Genomic DNA, 17,366 nt, shown 5'->3' on the forward strand with positions numbered 1-17,366 from the left:
GCTCCCGGACCCGCTCCCCGACGCGCTCCCGGACCCGCTCCCGGACCCGCTCCCCGACGCGCTCCCCGACGCGCTCCCGGACCCGGTCCCCGACCCGCGCTCCCCGACCCGCGCTCCCCTCTGCTCTGCTCTCCTCTCGCGCCCGGCCCGGCGGTCCGCCTGCGCCCTGCCTCGAGGCCTGGCCAGCCTCTGGCGGTGCTCCAGCGGGGTCTGCGCTGCGAGCGGCCGCTTTGGGGCGTCTGCCCTTCCGCTCGCTTGCCCCCGCCCCCCCCCCGCCCCCGCCGGCTCCTTCCCAAGGTGTCCTTGTTAGGTCTCTGGAGAGCCGCAAGCCTCCCTGCCCCGCTGAGCGCGGAGCCCCCGTCCTGGCCCTCATGCCCTGGGGGGGCGCCTCTGACCCTGTCTTCTCCACCAGAGGAGGCCCTCCTGGCAAGGGGCCTGGGCCCTGGACTCCCTCCCACCGCTTCCCTGCAGAGGAGGAGCCCGCGCGCTTCCCTGGGAGGTGGTGGGACCCGCAGTGGGTGTTTGGGTGAGGCTGACCCCCCTGCGCTCTCGGAAGGACCTGATCATCTTTCCGGACGACTGTGAGTTCAAGCGGGTGCCGCAGTGCCCCAGCGGGAGGGTCTACGTGCTCAAGTTCAAGGCAGGCTCCAAGCGGCTCTTCTTCTGGATGCAGGTGCGTGGCGGGCTGTGCGCGGTGTCTCTCGTAGATGTGCTCGCCGGATGGACGCTGGGACTCACTTTCCCAAAACGGCTGATGCTCACTGAGCATCGGGGACCCTGAGAACTCCTGGGTCTCTCTCTGGGGGTGGGGGCCGGGGGCGCTGGAGCAGGGCCACTTCCAGAGTCCGGGCACTTGCGGCTGGGCTCCTGGTGCTCTTGCAAGGTCCGGAAGTCTTGGCACATGGACAAGAGTGCTTTCTGGACGGGACCCCAGTGTCACTCTGCTGACTGCGGACCCCCGCCCCGCCCCGCCGGATGCAGCCCGGGGCCGGAGCAGTGCTGACCGTGTTCTCCTTGCTCCGTTTGCTTTTCTGAGCCCTGCCTCCCCTAGCCTTCCTGTCATGTGGTTTGGGGGTCTTTGGGGGTCAGCGTGCCGGGGCTGTCCCGCCGGCCGGCCGCTGGGCTTATTTGGTCGTGGTGCTGCCGCAGCAGGTTACGATGACTCGGAGGCTGTTTCCCGTATGGGGGGTGGGAGGGCGTCTCTGGGCGGACACCCCGAAGCGCACGTGTTCCAAGTGGGTGATCGGAGGCCTTTGCAGACAGATGTTTCCAGTTTCCTTCCGTGGAGGTTGACCCCACTGCCCTCCCCTGGCACGTACCAGGGCAGGGCAGGAGTGGTTTCTCTCGCAGGGCCGGCCAGGCTGTGCTGCAGACCCTGGTCTCTGAGCACGCGGTGAGAGAGCCGCGTGGACCAGCGGGCTGGGCAGGTGCGGCGCGCACGGGGGGTCTTGCAGGCCCGGGAGGGCCCAGCTTGTTTCTCCGGGTTCTCCCAGGGAGCGTTCCGCCAGCTCTGCCGTGCCCGGTTTTGCTCGCCTGCCCTGCTCCCTTCTGCTCTGGGCGTGGGGGACGCTGTGTTGTTCCCCTTCTGTGTCCCTGGCCCCCAGCAGACCCACAGCGCGTGCCCGGTTGTGGGTGCTTCATCTCGTGGTTCTGGGGGCACGTAGGGGGTGGTGCTCCCTGAGAACGGCCTGCACCCTGGGGCGCTGGTGTTGAGTGCCTGCCAGGTGTGCTTTCTGGGGTTTCTGGTGAACCCCGAAGGGCCGCGGGTGGGTTGGCTCGTGGGCAGTGGTGTGATAGGAGGGTTATGTCACCGTGTCACGCTCCTATACGAGGTGCAGGAGGGCTTCGTGGCTTTTAGGTTGTTGTGTGAGGCACCAAGAAGGCGTCACTGTGTGCGGCCCCGGGGCTCTCAGGGCCTCAGTCTGTGGCCGCCAAGTGAGCGTGGCCGCAGCTCCACGACCCTGACGGGTGGCCGTTCCCTTCGGCCCTGCCGGGTCCTCGGTGCCGTACGGCTGTGGACGGGGCCCACGTTGCTGGCGGCGGACCGCCCCCTCGCAGCTGTGGTCCTGTCCTCCCCCTATAGGAGCCCAAGACTGACCAGGACGAGGAGCACTGCCGGAAGGTCAACGAGTGCCTGAACAGCCCTCCAATGCCGGGCGCGCTGGGGGCCAGCGGGACGGGAGGCCACGAGCTCTCCGCGCTGGGCGGTAGGTGCCACCTTCCAGAACGCGCTGGCGCGGCAGTGCCCGCAGGGGACGTGTGTTCCCGATGATGCGCACAGCGCCTTGTCGCTGCTTGCAATGTGGTCGTTGTCTTGCTTCTCCTCTTACGTTAGGGTTCTGTGAGCGCGTGCGAGGCGGGGGCGGGGCAGAGGCAGAGGGACCCGCCCCCACCCCTCTCGCTCAGCAGGGGGCCTGACGCAGGACTTGATCCCAGCACCCTGAGGTCCTGACCTGAGCTGAAGGCAGACTCAGCCCACTGAGTCCCTGTGGTTGTTAAGTGGAAACGGAGGTTTCCGAGTTAGAAGCCTCTTAGTCGTCCCAAGTCCAAGTCTCCGTCTAGCTCCTGGGGATAGAACTGTGCACCCGCCCGGCCATGTTGTCTCATCCCAGGCGCTGCTGTGAGGGCAGGGCACGCTGAAGGGCGGGCTCACGGGCGCGCGGTCTCAGCCAGGGCCGCCGAGTCTGAGCGCGTGCTGTCCCGCAGGCGAGGGCGGCTTGCAGAGCCTGCTGGGGAACATGAGCCACAGCCAGCTCATGCAGCTCATCGGACCCGCCGGCCTCGGAGGACTGGGTAAGCCCCGCGTGCGCACCGCGTGGCCTTTGGCGAGGGTCGCTTTGGGATTGGAATGTTTCCTTCTCGGTGGTTCTCGAACCTCTGTCCCTGGGCCGGGCCCGTGTGCCCTGTGGTTTGAGCTGGGAGCTGGTCCGTGGTGAAGACCTCGCTCTGTACTTGAGGGGCCCACAGGAGGCCTGGAGGCCTGGGAGCGGGGCTCCTGCTGGGCCTTCTGCTCAGGTTCCCCTCCGGGGGGCTTGCCCGCTGCCGCCGCCTCTTGCGCTGGGACGGCTGCTGCTTGGGCGGAAGGGAGACCCTCGCTACTTTGCCAGGCGTGGGCTGTGCGTTACCTTGGACCTAAGTGCGTCGTTAGCGCGATGGGAGACAGAAAGGGTGTGACGCGCGGAATAAGCTTCTAGAATGCTACAGCCCCAGCAGTCACGGCTCTGGCATCCTGGCCCACTGTGGTCCCTGTTCTCCCCTGCTTGTCCCTTGGTGTTCGTGTAGGATATCTGGCAGGGAGAGGTGGGCTCTTTGGGACGGGGTGGCGGCTGAGCTCATGTGTCCTTGCAGGTGGGCTGGGGGCCCTGACCGGGCCGGGCCTGGCCAGCCTCCTGGGGAGCGGAGGGCCTCCAGCCAGCAGCTCCTCGTCCAGGTGAGCCTTGCCCCCGCCCCACACCCCCACGTGCCACAGGAGTCCCATCCTTCAGGGCGACTGGACATAGGAGATGCAGAAGGACTGAGGAGACACCTGGGGAGGGACCTTTTTGGGGTCTCGACTGTTCCGGATCCCTGGCAGTTCAAGGACCACTGCTGTAGGAGCGACCTGCCGTGGGCACCTCTAGGGTGTGTGGTCGCTCCATGGCTGCCCTTGCTCTTTCCAGCTCCCGGAGCCAGTCCGCAGCCGTCACCCCGTCCTCCACCACCTCTTCTACCCGAGCCACCCCAGCCCCCTCTGCTCCAGCGGCCGCCTCCGTGACCAGCCCGAGCCCCGCACCCAGCTCAGGTAATGGAACCAGCACGGCAGCCAGCCCAACCCAGCCCATCCAGCTGAGCGACCTTCAGAGCATTCTAGCTACGATGAACGTGCCGGCCGGGCCAGGAGGCGGCCAGCAAGGTAACGCGCGCGCTGCTCGGCCCCAGGCTTGGGGGTGAAGGGCCTGCTGTCCCCTTCCTGCGCGCTTGCTGCCTCTCCGAGGTGGGCCGAGCAGGCCTCCGGGCTGAGCCGCTGCTCCCTCGCCTCGCCCCCCCGACGATGCCACGGCTTGGGTGTCTGCCGTTGGCCTCGAGCCGCTGATGGCCGTGTGCTTACGCCTCAGTGGACCTGGCCAGTGTTCTGACGCCCGAGATCATGGCACCTATCCTTGCCAACGCGGATGTCCAGGAGCGCCTGCTGCCCTACCTGCCCTCTGGAGAATCACTGCCGCAGACGGCAGAGGAGATCCAGAACACGCTGACCTCGCCCCAGTTCCAGCAGGTAGGAGCTGTGGCCGGGTGCCCCCCGCTGTGTGCTCAGTGGCTGGGGACAGGGCTCACCCTCCACGGGCCTCCCTGTCACCGGCTGTCCCTGCACCTGGCCCAGGCAACCCTCCACGCCCCGTTGCCCTGGCCTTTGCCAGGCGTGCACTCAGGGCGTCGGGCTGTCCTTTGCAGGCTCTGGGTATGTTCAGCGCCGCCTTGGCCTCTGGGCAGCTGGGCCCCCTCATGTGCCAGTTCGGCCTCCCTGCAGAGGCCGTGGAGGCCGCCAACAAGGGCGGTAAGTCCCTGCCCCCCCGCCCCGCCCCTTCCCTACCCCACGTGGCTAAGGGAGACTCCCTTTCTCTCTCTCTGCCGCTAAAAGGCTTCCCCGTGTGCACAGAATAGGGTTAGCTGGCTTGGTCATGGCGTGTCGGTGGTCTTGGGCCTTCGTCTTGAGGTTTTCATCTGTCCCCTTTGGTCAGCAGTTCAGGCCAGGGTCTAGAAGGTCACCTTGTGTTTTCAATGCATTTTAGATGTGGAAGCATTTGCCAAAGCCATGCAGAACAGTGCCCGGCCCGAGCAGGAGGGGGACGGGAAGGACACCAAGGACGAAGAGGAAGACATGAGCTTAGACTGATCAGCGGTGTCCCCAGGGGTCGGGTTCACGGCTGCCGACCTCCGCGATGGGGCTGGGGGCGCGGCGCATGCCCTCAGCTCCGTGCCGGCTTGCTGAGAAATAAAGGTCTTGTCTTTTACCTGCCACTCGTGGTTTTCCTGTGTGCCCCAGGGGAGCTGGTGTGAGGGCGGCCCCCTGGGCAGGGGGTTCCCCCACGAGCACGTCCGGGGTCAAGATCGGTCTCTGGCTGCTCTACTTTCATGTTTAAAGTCAACCCTCAGTGAAACAAGATGCTTTTTAATTTTCAGGGAGCAGGGCAGGTTCCTCACTTGAGGAAACGTTGGGGGAAGGGAAATGTCAGCACAAAACCGAGCGAAAAAGGACCAGAAGCCCCAGTTTGCAACATTAGGTAGGACTTAGACCGTTCTAGAGAGACGGGTCATCACCCCCAGAATCTGGAGTCCGGACGGCCTGGATGTGAAGCCGGCTGAGTGCAGGGCCGGGCACTCTGCGAGGTGGGAGCCTGCCCGCCTGGGGCGGCCCTCCTGTGGACACTGGGCCAGGGCCCCTGAAGGTTCTCGGGCGTGGCTGCTGGAGGGGCAGCTCGCTAGGTGGCTGGGCAGCCGCTGGCCCCCACTGCCCCCTGGATGCCCACGGAGTGAGGCCACGAGACGGGGGCGCCGTTCAGCACCAGATTCCTCATGCAGCCGTGGTAGGCTAGAGGCTCAGCCTGTGTGTTCATGGACTCTGGGGGAGGAGAAGGGGGGAGACCGGTCAGAGCAGAGGCCAGCATCCCAGTGCCCCCCATGCCTGTCTTCCTGGCCGCCCCATCACAGGAGGGCGGGATGAGAGCAGGTCACCCCGGCACGTGGTCCCCGAGGAGCAGTCCCTGCTCCTAGGCAAGGCCACCTTCACCAGGCAGGCCCCCGACGGGCAACTCCCACCCCCAGGCTGAGGCCGCCCTCACCAGGCAGGCCCCCGAGGTGCAGAGGTGACTGGGCACGGTCCGTGGAGGCCGCCAGCATGGGGCCCAGGGTCCGGTTGCTCTGCGTGTCCACCTCCAGCTGGAGCACGTTCCCGCTTCTGGTCACTGTGGGCACAGGGTCCCCGTGACTGGGAGGGGCTAGGGGCTGTCCGCCATGTGGCCTGCACCACTGCCCCTCCCGAGTCCCTCCTGGGTGCTCTACTCAGCAGAAAAGCAGAGGTGGGGGGCGCTTACCTGCCAGTCGGTGCCAGTGCCCATCACACAAGGCTGCAGTGCGTGTCACCCACGTGGAGAACTCCCCGGTGCCGTCGTCCGCCTGCAGCAGGATCTGGGTGGGGGCCGGGGGGGGGGGTGGTCAGAAGAGTCCCACGAACCTCGATCCCACCCCGCGGCCTCAGCCCCCTGGCCCGCAGCTTACCCGCTCAGCCTGCGTCTGCAGCTGCAGGTAGGGCGGTGCCAGGCCCCGGCCCAGGTGGAAGATGAGGCCAGTGGCCGTCCGAGGCCGCACCTCCAGCTCCAGGGCCTCCAGGGCCACGGGAGGCGGCGCGGTGTCTGTGACGAGGGAGCTGTGAGGAGGGGCAGGGCAGCGGGGCTACCACTCCCGCCCCACTGAGGCAGGGGTGCACCCGTGCCCTACAGACCTAGGGTGACGACACCTCCGCTGTCTGCAAAGAACAGGCCCTTCTCCAGGGGGCCTGAGAAGCATGGCGTGACCCCGACTGCCCGTGTGGGGGCCCCCAGGGGCCGCCCATCCAGCCTCAGTCTTCTCACACAGCCACTGAAGCTGGAGCTGCCGGTGGCCGCCTGTGGGGACACAGATGGGCAGGTGCGGTGGGAGGTCCCAAGGGCCCAGGAGGGCCGTTCAGCAGGGGATGGGGTACGGGGGAGGTGGTTCAGGGTTGGGGGGGTTACACAGAGGAGGTTCTCACTGGGAGGCTTGTGCTGAAGCCACGAGCTGGGAGGCCCCCGACGAAGAGAGTCTGGGGCCGGGGGCTCTCTGCCTCCTGGTGCTGCTGACCAGGCCCCTCCCGGTCCTGGGCCCAGACTCCGTCTATCACTAGCTGGATCCGGGTCTTTTCCCATCTCACAGACACCTGGGGCGGGAGGGGGCACGTCAGAACGGGAGCTCCCAGGACCTGGCCCGTGCCCCCTCAGCGACTCACCGTGTGCCAACGGCCAGCTCGTGAGCGCTGGCGGCTCTGGACACGGAGCTGGGGCCCAGGGCCCTCCGTCTGAGCAACAAAGTGGCCGTGGCTCAAGAGCACAGCCAGGGAAGGGCCACTGGCCTTGCTGGGGACAGCGAGCAGCAGAAGTCCGCGGGGGGCGCGAGGGCGGGCCAGCATGGAGATGTGGGACCTGGAAGCGGAGGGAGGCGGAGGCCGTCAGCCTGGGCGGCCCTTGGGCACCCTCCCCACCTGGCCTGGCCTTACCAGTTCCTGGGAGGTGCCGGGACATGGGCAAACTCCAGGTGACTGGACGGGGGGCCCCCAAACTGGTAGGTGTCTCGGATGGTCCTGAGAGACCAGGGCGGGGTGCAGGCAGGGTCCTGGCGGGGCTGGCGGCTGCGTCGGCCAGCCTGGGGGGAATCGGAAGGGAAGCAGAATGCGTGGTGATGGCCTTCCGACCACACCCCTGTCCCGCCTGGCACACAGTGTCTGGTCCCCCACCTTCCGTGCTGCTGCTGCCCTCAGTCCTCGAGGTGCCTGCCCTGGGGTCTGGGCGTGCGGGGCTGGGACACAGCCGGAGCTCACGTTGACTTTCTTCCAGTCCTGCTGCAGGTCAAACACCCGTTGCGGCCCCAGCGGCCTGCGGAGGGCAGCGGGTCAGCACTGGTGGGGCAGTGGGGGGGCGCGCCAGGCCACACCCCCCATACCCCCCCACCTGACCCCCGCCCCCGCCGGCTCACCGCAGCATGAACACATTGCTGATGCAGCCACTGAAGTTGGAGTAGTTGCCGGACTCGGACCAGCCTCCCAAGTAGAGCACCTGGTTCTTCTCAGATGGGGCCTGGGGCCTGGGCGGCAGCCCCTGGTGGCGCTTCATCTGCTGAAGCTGGTCGTCCACATAGAGCCAGACCCTGCAAGCACAGCAACCTTTTCCCCGCCCTGCGCCAGCCGCCCCCAGTGCTTCCCCCTCCCGGTCCCTGGACACCGCTGCCAGGGGCCCAGTGGGCCAGGCTCACCCTGTGTCATTGCTGTAGAAAGCCACGTAATGGGGGGCACCATCGGCAAAGCTCCCTTGGGTCTTCACCTCTGTCGTCGGGAGCCGGAGTGCCACCCGGCCCTGCTGCAGGGACACCTGGTATGGCCCATCCTGGGGACAGTGCCCAGGTCAGGGGAGCAGGCCAGGGCCTGCACTCCCGTCCTCTCGCCCCCAGAGCCCCACGCTGCTTGCCAGGAGTGGGGGCGCACGCACCAGGAATTCTTTGAGGTAGAGCAGACCAACATCCTGGGTGCTGTGGAAGCCGAAGCCCGAGTAGATGTGGCCCGTGACGGGGGGCACATCAGGGAGCCCCAGGGACAGGTAGCCGTCACCGTGGAAAGTCATGGCCCGTCCCACCTAGAGGAGAGTGACCGTGAGGGCCCACAACACAGGCCTGGAATGGGGCTGCTGGCCAGGGCGGGCCGGGGCTCACCAGCAGGTCGGCAGTGCAGCCCGAGCTGATGCCCGTCGTGTTCAGCCTCTTGAGATCCACGTACTTGCCCTGAGCCTTGATGCCCTTGATGCATCCGCGGACCGAGCCTCCGGAGGGGAAGAGCTGCCGCAGGCTGCAGGGGACGGACATCAGGGCCCGCCGCCGCAGCCGCCGCCACCACCTCCAGGGTGCCCGCCTGCTCCCGGCCGGCCGCTCCCAGACTCACCTTGGGGGCAGCTGGTCGGGCGGCACGCCCCCGAGGTAGTAGGCGCTGGCCAGCTCCAGCGTGCTGCTGTGGTCCACGCTGAACGCATTGTTCCTCTCCACGCGCACCAGCACGCGGCTGACACGGCCGCGGCTCCCCCCCAGCAGGAACACCTGGATCTGTGAGGTGCCGGCGGGCCCCAGCTTGGGGGTGAGCCATGCGTCCCACGGGTCCTCCCGGAGCCCCTGAGCCCTCCCCCGAGCCCAGCCTCACCGCCTTGCTGGCCGTGGTCATGTTCAGCAGACTGGCGTCCACCGCCGGGCTCAGCGTGGCCTCCATCAGGCCTGCGCCGAAGTCATAGAGGAGGAGCAGGGAGCCCTTCCGCACGGCCAGGCACAGGAACTGGTCCTGGGGGGAGAGGCAGGTCAGTACGGGGTACAGGGGTGCTGCGGAGGGCTGTGTGCTGGGGCCGGCGGCCTGCGTGCCTGGTGCTGCATGAAGAAGACGATGCCACTGGAGGACACGAGCCGCAGCTCCTGCTCAAAGCGCTTGGTCGTGCCCATCTGACTCTCCACGCTGATGCGTGCGAAGCCAGAGCCGTCCAGGTAGGAGCCGTCCGTAAGCCACGGGTCCCCGGTCGACTTGGAGCTGCAGGTCAGAGATCAGAGCAGTCAGCCAAGAGCCAGCCAGGGTGCGACGAGGGCCTGGCCCCGGCTGCACGTACCGGGCACAGGGCCTATCCACAGTGGTGTCCAGCTGGAAGGTCTCCTCGAAGTTGTAGAGGCTCAGCACCTCCTCGTTGAGCGCCTCCATTTCGATGCAGCCCAAGTAGCCAGGGAGGCGGAGGGGTTCGGGGGGCTGCAGGCACAGGGCACAGTCAGGGCTTCTCGCCCCCAGGACAGACCCCAGGGAGGGCACTCAGTGGGCAGCCAGGCACAGAGCAGGACATCCTGGGACCGGAGTGCAGGGCCACCCCCGCCCCGCCCCGCCAGGCTCACTGTGAAGTGGCTGGGGTAGCCCCCAACGTAGAAGACAAAGTCGTCAGGCCGCAGATTGAGCAGCCCCTCGGCCCCAGGGGCCACTGTGTCCCCCTTGGTCTCATGGAGCATCTGTTTCTCCACCGTGACAGACATGTGGCCAAACTGGAGGGTCCTGAAGGCAGAATGGGGGGTGAGGAGTGGACCCCGTCCAGCGATGGAGGGAGCCCAAGGGGGCCAGGTCACCCACCTGTCGATGCTGACTGCTGCGAACTGCTCCCCAATGTCTTCGTCGACGCTGAGGGCCGCGGGGCCCGCCTCCCCCAGGCGGTACACCCAGTGCACCCTCTGGTTCCGCAGAGCCACGCCCATGTAGTCCCCGACGGCCTGCGGTGACAGGAGGCTCAGCATGACAGGCACCTAGCCCCGCCATGCCCGCCCAGCCCACTGTGCCCGCCTGGTACCTGGCGGCTGCCCAGGTAGAGCACAAAGCGATCCGCGGGGGCCTGGCCGGACACCCGGTTCGGACTCTGGAGGTAGAACTTGAGGGCAGTGTAGGCCGCAAGGTCGGAGAGGTCCCGGGGGGCGCGCAGCCGCACCCCAGAGTGACCACTGAACTTCATGGACACCTTGACCTGTGTGGGGGACACGTGGCTCATCGGTGTCCACTGCCTGGTCTTCCAGATGCCCGCCGTCCCCCGGCCCTTGAGCTCACCTTGCTGGCAGCCCCGCGGGCCTGGGCAATGAGCTCCCGCACGCGGCCGATGCTGGCGGACAGGGCCAGGCTGGCGTTGCGTGCGCCGCGGTTCTCCAGGAGGCTCAGCTTGGCGAGCAGCTGCGGGAGTGTCTTCTCCAGGGTGGACACTGCGGGGAGCAGGGGAGAGGCCGTGCCCCTGACAGCCTGTCCTCCCCGGGCCCCGGCCACCCGCCGTCAGGGCTGTGGCACCCCGGCGCCCACCTGAGCGGCCCGCGTCGAGCACCGCCTGGCCCAGGTCCTGGCCCCGCAGGCCTCCGTACTGGTCTTGCCACTGCTGCAGGTGCTTGCGCATGTCCTGGAGCCGCGACTGCACGCGGGTGGCCGTGGCCTGGGCGTCGGCGGCTACAGCCTTGGCGTGAGCAATCCTGCTGGTCTCGTCTGTGGCGGGCAGCGTGCAGGCGAGCTCAGAGGGACACAGACGAGGACCGTCCTGGCTTCACCTGCCCTCCGGGGGGTGGGGGAGCACCAGCCCCGCCCTGACAAACTCCCGCAATCGGGGCACTTAGCACCCCACGGATCTCCCGAGAACCACAGGCATCAAAGACACTATGTGTGTGTCCTGCCCTCCACTGGACAGCTCCTCCCGTGCCCTCCTTTTAGACCGCAGCCGGCCACCCCCACACCTGTGTCAGCTCTGCCGTCTGTCCCAGGGCCCTGCCTGAGCCTCCATGGCCCCCAAGCCCAAGCTTGCTAGGATGTTCGACCTGGGTCGGGTGCATCACCCCTCGCCCAGAGGCCTGCCCTGGGTCCTTGGCTCTGCCACGTGGGCCTCCGTGCTCCTGCCCCCTCGTGCCGTCCAACCACCCCCTCGGATGGCCTTCCTGGGGGCCCGAGCAGGCCCAATGCCCCTCAGCCTCTGAGGATGAAACGTCCTTGCTACGCTCCCCAAGGCCCCCAAACCCTCCCGTTTCTCTCCAAAGCGCCTCCTGCCCCCTTCCCGCTCTCACTCGCTCCTTGGATCTATTTTGTGTAGTTTCCTGACAGGCGAGCCGCTTCTGGGCTGGGGCTGCCCAGCACTCTGGACGGCACAGGTATAGACACGTCCCGGTTCAGGGCCCCACGGAGAGCCCCGGCGGGCACCCTGCTTGTAGGGGGAGGGAGGGTCCCCCTGGGGACAAGCAGAAGGCGAGGGGAGAGGCGAGGACCAACGTACTGGTGTCCATGGCCAGCATGGCCTGTGCCTCCTGGACTCGGGCTGCCAGCTGCTCCTTCTTGGCTTGGGCATCTCGGAGCTGGGTCCTGGTACCCTGGATGGCAGCCCGCGCTGCGGGGGGAGGCAGCCTCAGCCCCAGGAGCCCCCACTCCCAGCGTACAGCCCACCGCGGCCGGCCTCATCAGGAAGGGATGAAGCCAACACGCCCACGGACGGAGACACCCAGACATGAGGACCGTCACTGTGGTGAGGGCGGGAACCCCGTGCAGATGTAACCACCCCCTTCCACAGCTCACACAGGGAAGCTCGGGGGGGACCAAGCCACCATCCAGGGACCCCCAGCACCCCGAGGGCCGAGCAGCAGAGCGCGTGCCCCTTGCCACCAGCCGGCGCTTCCTCCTCCACCAGGCACCCATCCGGAGAGGAGAAACCCCTCCCCGGCCCCTCCACAGCCCCGGGGCCTGGTCCCAAGACCTGGGGGGCGTCGAGCCTCTGCAGAGCTCCCAGGGCAACGTGCTGAGCCGGTGGGAAGTGGGACCCCCACACAGGGCGGCTGTCACACTCCCACCATCACCCCAGTGTGAACAGAGACAGCCCCGGTACTCACCGCGGCCCAGCCTCTGCTGTTCACGGAGAGCGGTCTCGGCTAGGGCACTGCCGTTGATCAGCAGCTCCCGGGCTCGGGGCGCCAGGCCACGTTCTACCACCATCTGCACACACAGGGGCAAGACGTGCTTCATACCTGCCTTCTGGGAACCAGAGGCGGGCAGCGGCGGGGGGCAGGGGCTCTTGCTGGGGCCGGGGGGCAGGGGGAGGGCCTCACCGCCCACGTGTGGCTAGCCTGCCGCAGTGCCTGGCTAGCAGCTCCCTCGGCGGTCAGCACGGCGTGGAGAACGCTGCTATAGGCGCTGGCGGCCTCGACGGCCCGTTGGATGAAGCCGTCCTGGTTGAGCCCGCGGAGGACGCTACGAGCAGGCAGGAGAGGGCCACGGGGTGCGTAGGTTGGGGGCCCGGACCCAGACATCCTCAGACCAACCGGCCTGCCTCCTCTGGTGCCCCCGTCCCCAGCACCTGCCCTGCCGCCCGCCCGCCATGCGCGCCTTTCTCATCCCTTGCGGCCGGTTTGGGCCGGGACCCCTCCGGGGACCTTGTACAGACAACAGCCGCTTCCTCCAGGAGCCCTCCCAGATGGGCCGTGCCCCAGGAAGGCCCCGTGGCACCCCCGGGCGTCCTGCAGCCACGCACCTGGACAGGTTGAGGGCCAGCTGGGCCAGCCGCTGGGCGTGTGTCTCGGCGGCCTCCACCAAGCCCACCTTGCTGCCTGCCGGGGAGAAGGCCCGCATCTGCTCCAGCAGCGGCGTCTGGGCCCCATCCAGGTTCGCAGCGAGGTGCTCATACTCCTGGAAGGGGCGGGGGTGTAAGTGGGACCCTCCCCTCCTCAACCCAGTCCGCTACTCACTCTGCCGCGACCTGGGAACTCGGAGGCCGCGCTCCGCGCGCAGACCCCTGGCAGCCTCGGAGTCCCCAGGCAGCACCGCACTCACTTCCCTGGCCTGGTCCATGCCGTGCAGGAGTCCAGAGAGCTGGGCCAGGGTGTCACTGGCGGCCTGCAGAGTGGCCCTCAGCGTGGCATTGTCCCTGGACAGCTCCTGCTTCCGGAGCTAGAGGCCCCGGGGAAGAAAGGGGGTGACAAGAACGGAGGTGTGACAGGGTGGGAACGAGGGGCCGCAGGGGGGAGGGCGAGCGGGGGAAGGGAGAGGGCGAGCGAGCCCCTCACCAGGGCGTCCTCCAGGCGCTCCTGGTTCCGGCTGTTGAGCTCCTCGGCCTCCCGAGTGGTGCCTACTGCCCGGTTCAGGGCCCCTCGCAGGTCCATGAGGCCAGCCTCGTGCCGGGCCAGCTGGTCCCGGGTGCGTGCGGCCAGCGCCCGGTTCCCCTCCCAGTGGCTGGTCAGCTGCTCCTGCACACGGGCCAACACTGGCCCAGATCCCAGGTGGGGACGGCTGGGCAGTGACTCCGGGTCCCCACCCAGTGCCCGCCCGGTCCCCCCACCTGCCCCATCTCAAGCTGGTCTCGACTGCTCACGTCTCTGGGCCACATCCAGCTGGGCCTCGGCTACTCTTCTTGGGGCGTCCAGGTGTCGGGCCCGCATCTCCCCCAGCAGCCGCTCCGCCTCAGCCAGAGTCCGCCGCACGTGCTCGCCCGACGGGGCCGAGGCATTGGCCGGGAACAGGTGGTCCATCCGGGACTCGAGCTCTATGGGCGGCCGGGGAGAGCGCTCAGGGCCAGCCTGCTGACCGAGCAGACCCCTGCCCACCGGCTCCCACGCCCGAGACCTCAGCCAGCGAGCTCCGAGCGCCAGCACACCACCCAGGAATGCCCCGCACGGCTGGTACAAGCCGGCTCCAGGCCCCAGCTCGGCTCGGCCGCCACACTCTCACCCTCCTCGGCCCCTCCCAACCCCCCACCACCCTCTGCCCCAGCTGCCCCTAGGCCTCCTGACCCAACCAGCCGTGTGGCGGGTCGCCACCAAGTGCCTTCCTCCCGCCCGGGCGGAGTCAGCACCTCCCCTGCGGCGGCCGCTCTGTCTCACTCAGGCGCCACCAGCAGGTGCCCCTCAGTGCCCCCCGCCCCCCTGTCTGGCCACACCACACCCTCTCCGGCCTCGCACGCTGCCCTGCTGTCCACTCAGCCGTGTCTAAGCGGCCAGACCCTGCCGGTTCTTCGAACCCTGCTCTGACCCTGACCGCCCTTCTGCTTGCTCACCACCCGCTACCCAGCCAGGCTCGCCCCTACCACTCAGGAGGTGGTCCACAGCCTGGATGGCCGCCAGCAGCGCCTGCGCCCGGCCCAGTGAGGCCTTGGTGCTGTCCAGCAGCCGGCTGGCCTCGGCGAGGGCTCTTGTGGCCTGTGGACACAGCATCCTGTCAGGCCACAGCCTAAAGCAAGGATCGGGGGTGACGCTGGGCACTCTGGGGCCTGGGGGGTGCAGCCTACAGAAGGGGCTTTCTAGGGGAGGCGTGTCCTGGGCAGGGCTCCCCAGGGTCCTGCCTGGCCATCCAGCCTCTGCGTGTCCTGTCCGAGGCCAGAGGTCTGCCGTTCCAGGGTCTCCAGCTGCCGCGCTGTCTCGTGGCGGAGGCCCAGGGGGCTCTGGAGCTGCCTCTGGGGAGGAGAGAAGGTGAGAGCCCGCAGCCCGAGAGAGCAGTCTGGGGTGGGCCAGGCTGAGCGGTACCTGCAGGTCGGCGATGGAGGCGTTGAGTGCATGCAGCCGGGCCCAGGCCACAGAGCTGGCGTTGATGCCACGCAGCTGCTCGCGGATGGCGGGGAGGAGGGCGCCGGCCCGCTCCAGGTCGTCCAGCAGCAGGACCACGCAGTGGTCGCACACTGCGGGCAGCACAGGGGGTCAGTGCGGGGCTGGGGAAGGACTCACGGGGTTAGCGCAGTGGGGATGGGTCCGCCAGGGGTCATGGAGTTGGAGTACTGAGCTAGGTGGAAGGTGAGGAGGTCGGTGAGGGTCAGAGGTTAGCCCCGGGTCGCGGGACCAACAGAAAGGCCAGGCTGGGAATCAAGAAGTCCGTCGGGAAGGGGGCGGGTGCCGGGAAGTCAGTACAAGCTCGGGGTGGGCCCCAGGGTGGTGGGGACCAGTTGGGAAGTTCTGGACTCAGGGATCAGAAGGCGGGAAGGAGATCAGCACAGAGCCCAGAGGTCCCCCAGAGAACTGAAAGGGAGCTGGGGGACACGAGGTGTCTCTGGAAGTGGAGGTCAACAGATCGTGAGGGGCCGGGCCTCACATGCCCAGACCTGGGAGGCACAATGCTGGGGCACAGGGACGTACCTTCACAGTGGACGCCGTGGCCCCCGGGCCCACCGGGTACCACGACCTGGTGCTGTTGGCTGCATGCATCGCAGCGCTCCCCACTGAGCCCAGGGGGGCAGGTGCAGCGGCCCGTGTGCATGTCACAGTGGCCCCCCTGGCACTGGCAGCCTAGGTGTGGAAGAGTGGGGTGAGGGGCTGACGGAGGGTCCCGCGGGGCCGGCCACCCACAGCACCCCACCCCTCCGTACTCACGCTTGCAGCCCTGCTCAGGTAGTCCCCAGTGGCCGGGGGCACACTCACGGCACTGGGGCCCTCCGGCCCCCGGCCGGCAGTGGCACTGCCCGCTCTGCGGGTGGCACTCGGAGCCCTCCGCGGCTGGTCCACAGGCACACGGACGGCAGCCCCCACAGTCCTGGAAGCCGAAGTACCCCTCCTGCGCACAGACTGCGGTCAGGCTCTGCCGGTCGGGCCTGCGGGCCGCTCCCCACAGCCCCGCCCTTCCAGGAAGCCCCTACCTGACAGCGGTCACAGCGTGGCCCGGTCACTCCTGCCTTGCACACGCAGTACCCACTGTGGGGGTCGCAGGTCTCTGTCCCGCACGTGGAGCAGTCACACCCTGCAGAAGGGGTGCTGTAACGGTGGCCCCAACCCCTCACTCCTTCCGGAGCTCCCACCCGACGCAGCCCTGCCCCACCCTCGATCCCTCACTCGCTCAGAGGGATCGTCCCCCACGCCTCCCCCAGGGGCACCCGCTGCACGAGCTCCCTCCTGCCGCGCCAGGCCTACGGGAGCAGTTGCCGGGCACCAGGGCGTTGCCGAAGAAGCCAGGGGCGCAGCTCTCGCAGCGGGGGCCGGTCGTGTGGCGCAAGCAGCCCCGGCAGGCGCCGGTCAGGGGGTCGCAGTCGCTGAAGAGCAGGTTGGGGTCACCGTTGCCGCTGCAGTCGCACGGCTGGCAGGAGCTGCCCAGCACCAGCGGGTTCCCGAAGAAGCCCGGCGCGCACCTGGGGTGGGGGGCGAGGGTAGGGTCAGTGGTCTGGGGTGCTCCGCCCACAACGCCCACCTTCCTGCAGGTCCTCGGACAAGCGCGCCCTCCTGCTCGCCCACCTGCCCGCCCGCCCGCTCACCGCTCGCAGGAGGCGCCCGCGTAGCCCGGCTTGCAGAGACACTGCGTGCGCCCTCCTCGTAGGACGCAGCCCATGGCAAAGCTGCGGACACAGAGCCGGCTCTTGGACAGCTGCACACCATAGGGTGGGGGCGGGGGTGCACCTGGCCAGCCCACCCCAGCTGCTCTGGCCTCCAGGGGGCAGTGCTGGCTCAGCCCGGTAGGGTGTGGGGACCCTCCCTACCAGGGCTGTAAGGGTGACGGACCCTGCGCGGGCTGGCCCAGCTTACTTGTTGGAAGGCACCGCGAGGGGGCAGGGGCAGCTGACACAGGGGGCCATTGGGTCCTCGGACCCACTGCGCACGAAGCCAGGCTGGCAGAGCTCACAGTGGTCACCTTCAGTGTGGTGCTGGCAGCCCTGAGGCAGAAGGGACAGGCAGCACTGATGGTGGAGCCTCTGCTTCCCACCAGCTCGCCCAGCCGTGCCAGGCACTCTACGCCCAAGGCCAGCCAGTGCCCCACTCAGGACACCTCCCATCCGCCAGGACCCCAGTTTGTCCATACCACTGACCCAAAGGCTCCCGGTCTTCCCTAGTCTGTGTCTAGGGTGTCTGCCCTGCCTTTGCCCAGCCCTACTCACTGTGCAGACGCCCGAGCCAGGGAGGCAGCGGTCCGAGTGGCCATGGCACTGACAGGGGACACAGCGACCCAAGAAGAGACCTTTGATGTCCCGGTAGTAGCCAGGGGCACATTCCTGGGGCAGAGGCATCCATGGTCAGGAAGAAAGCAAGGCAGCCCGAGGGGCAGGGGAAGGACCATGCTCTCAGACCTGCAGGGGTCCTGGCCCTGACCCCGCTAGACACGAAGGCAGAGCCCCCGAAGCCACACG

General features: G+C 68.2%; 2 protein-coding genes across 3 annotated transcripts in view; one reads left to right on the plus strand and one right to left on the minus strand.

The window, feature by feature from the left end:
* Nucleotides 1-394: 394 nt before the first annotated feature.
* Nucleotides 395-4,988, plus strand: ADRM1 (ADRM1 26S proteasome ubiquitin receptor; the record flags this gene model as incomplete). The annotated part of the gene is made up of 8 exons (XM_059407713.1): nt 395-673; nt 2,084-2,207; nt 2,707-2,793; nt 3,349-3,430; nt 3,660-3,892; nt 4,095-4,252; nt 4,429-4,531; nt 4,767-4,988. Coding segments are annotated over 8 exons (1,170 nt in total), but the record flags the coding sequence as incomplete, so codon positions are not given.
* Nucleotides 4,989-5,126: 138 nt separating this feature from the next.
* The window catches only part of LAMA5 (laminin subunit alpha 5), a 46,857-nt gene continuing 34,617 nt past the window's right edge, over nt 5,127-17,366 (minus strand). For both annotated transcript variants that reach the window (XM_059407341.1, XM_059407340.1), the window contains 39 exons: nt 17,118-17,231; nt 16,768-16,895; nt 16,500-16,580; nt 16,162-16,376; nt 15,891-15,991; nt 15,628-15,808; nt 15,394-15,543; nt 14,791-14,942; nt 14,610-14,720; nt 14,355-14,466; nt 13,644-13,814; nt 13,339-13,535; nt 13,106-13,222; nt 12,807-12,961; nt 12,385-12,526; nt 12,169-12,271; nt 11,562-11,672; nt 10,610-10,786; nt 10,367-10,515; nt 10,116-10,286; nt 9,902-10,038; nt 9,673-9,826; nt 9,399-9,532; nt 9,160-9,322; nt 8,948-9,082; nt 8,696-8,853; nt 8,470-8,602; nt 8,250-8,393; nt 8,017-8,147; nt 7,741-7,911; nt 7,502-7,640; nt 7,265-7,410; nt 6,998-7,190; nt 6,764-6,928; nt 6,476-6,638; nt 6,253-6,386; nt 6,069-6,162; nt 5,817-5,939; nt 5,127-5,596 (listed from right to left, as the gene is read on the minus strand). In XM_059407341.1, coding sequence (XP_059263324.1) covers nt 5,457-5,596; nt 5,817-5,939; nt 6,069-6,162; nt 6,253-6,386; nt 6,476-6,638; nt 6,764-6,928; nt 6,998-7,190; nt 7,265-7,410; nt 7,502-7,640; nt 7,741-7,911; nt 8,017-8,147; nt 8,250-8,393; nt 8,470-8,602; nt 8,696-8,853; nt 8,948-9,082; nt 9,160-9,322; nt 9,399-9,532; nt 9,673-9,826; nt 9,902-10,038; nt 10,116-10,286; nt 10,367-10,515; nt 10,610-10,786; nt 11,562-11,672; nt 12,169-12,271; nt 12,385-12,526; nt 12,807-12,961; nt 13,106-13,222; nt 13,339-13,535; nt 13,644-13,814; nt 14,355-14,466; nt 14,610-14,720; nt 14,791-14,942; nt 15,394-15,543; nt 15,628-15,808; nt 15,891-15,991; nt 16,162-16,376; nt 16,500-16,580; nt 16,768-16,895; nt 17,118-17,231 — 5,595 coding nt within the window. In that variant the 3' untranslated portion in view covers nt 5,127-5,456. The remainder of the gene's footprint in view (nt 5,597-5,816; nt 5,940-6,068; nt 6,163-6,252; nt 6,387-6,475; nt 6,639-6,763; nt 6,929-6,997; nt 7,191-7,264; nt 7,411-7,501; nt 7,641-7,740; nt 7,912-8,016; nt 8,148-8,249; nt 8,394-8,469; nt 8,603-8,695; nt 8,854-8,947; nt 9,083-9,159; nt 9,323-9,398; nt 9,533-9,672; nt 9,827-9,901; nt 10,039-10,115; nt 10,287-10,366; nt 10,516-10,609; nt 10,787-11,561; nt 11,673-12,168; nt 12,272-12,384; nt 12,527-12,806; nt 12,962-13,105; nt 13,223-13,338; nt 13,536-13,643; nt 13,815-14,354; nt 14,467-14,609; nt 14,721-14,790; nt 14,943-15,393; nt 15,544-15,627; nt 15,809-15,890; nt 15,992-16,161; nt 16,377-16,499; nt 16,581-16,767; nt 16,896-17,117; nt 17,232-17,366) is intronic.

Source organism: Mustela nigripes, chromosome 7 (assembly GCF_022355385.1).
Source record: "Mustela nigripes isolate SB6536 chromosome 7, MUSNIG.SB6536, whole genome shotgun sequence".
Classification (NCBI taxonomy): Eukaryota; Metazoa; Chordata; class Mammalia; order Carnivora; family Mustelidae; genus Mustela; species Mustela nigripes.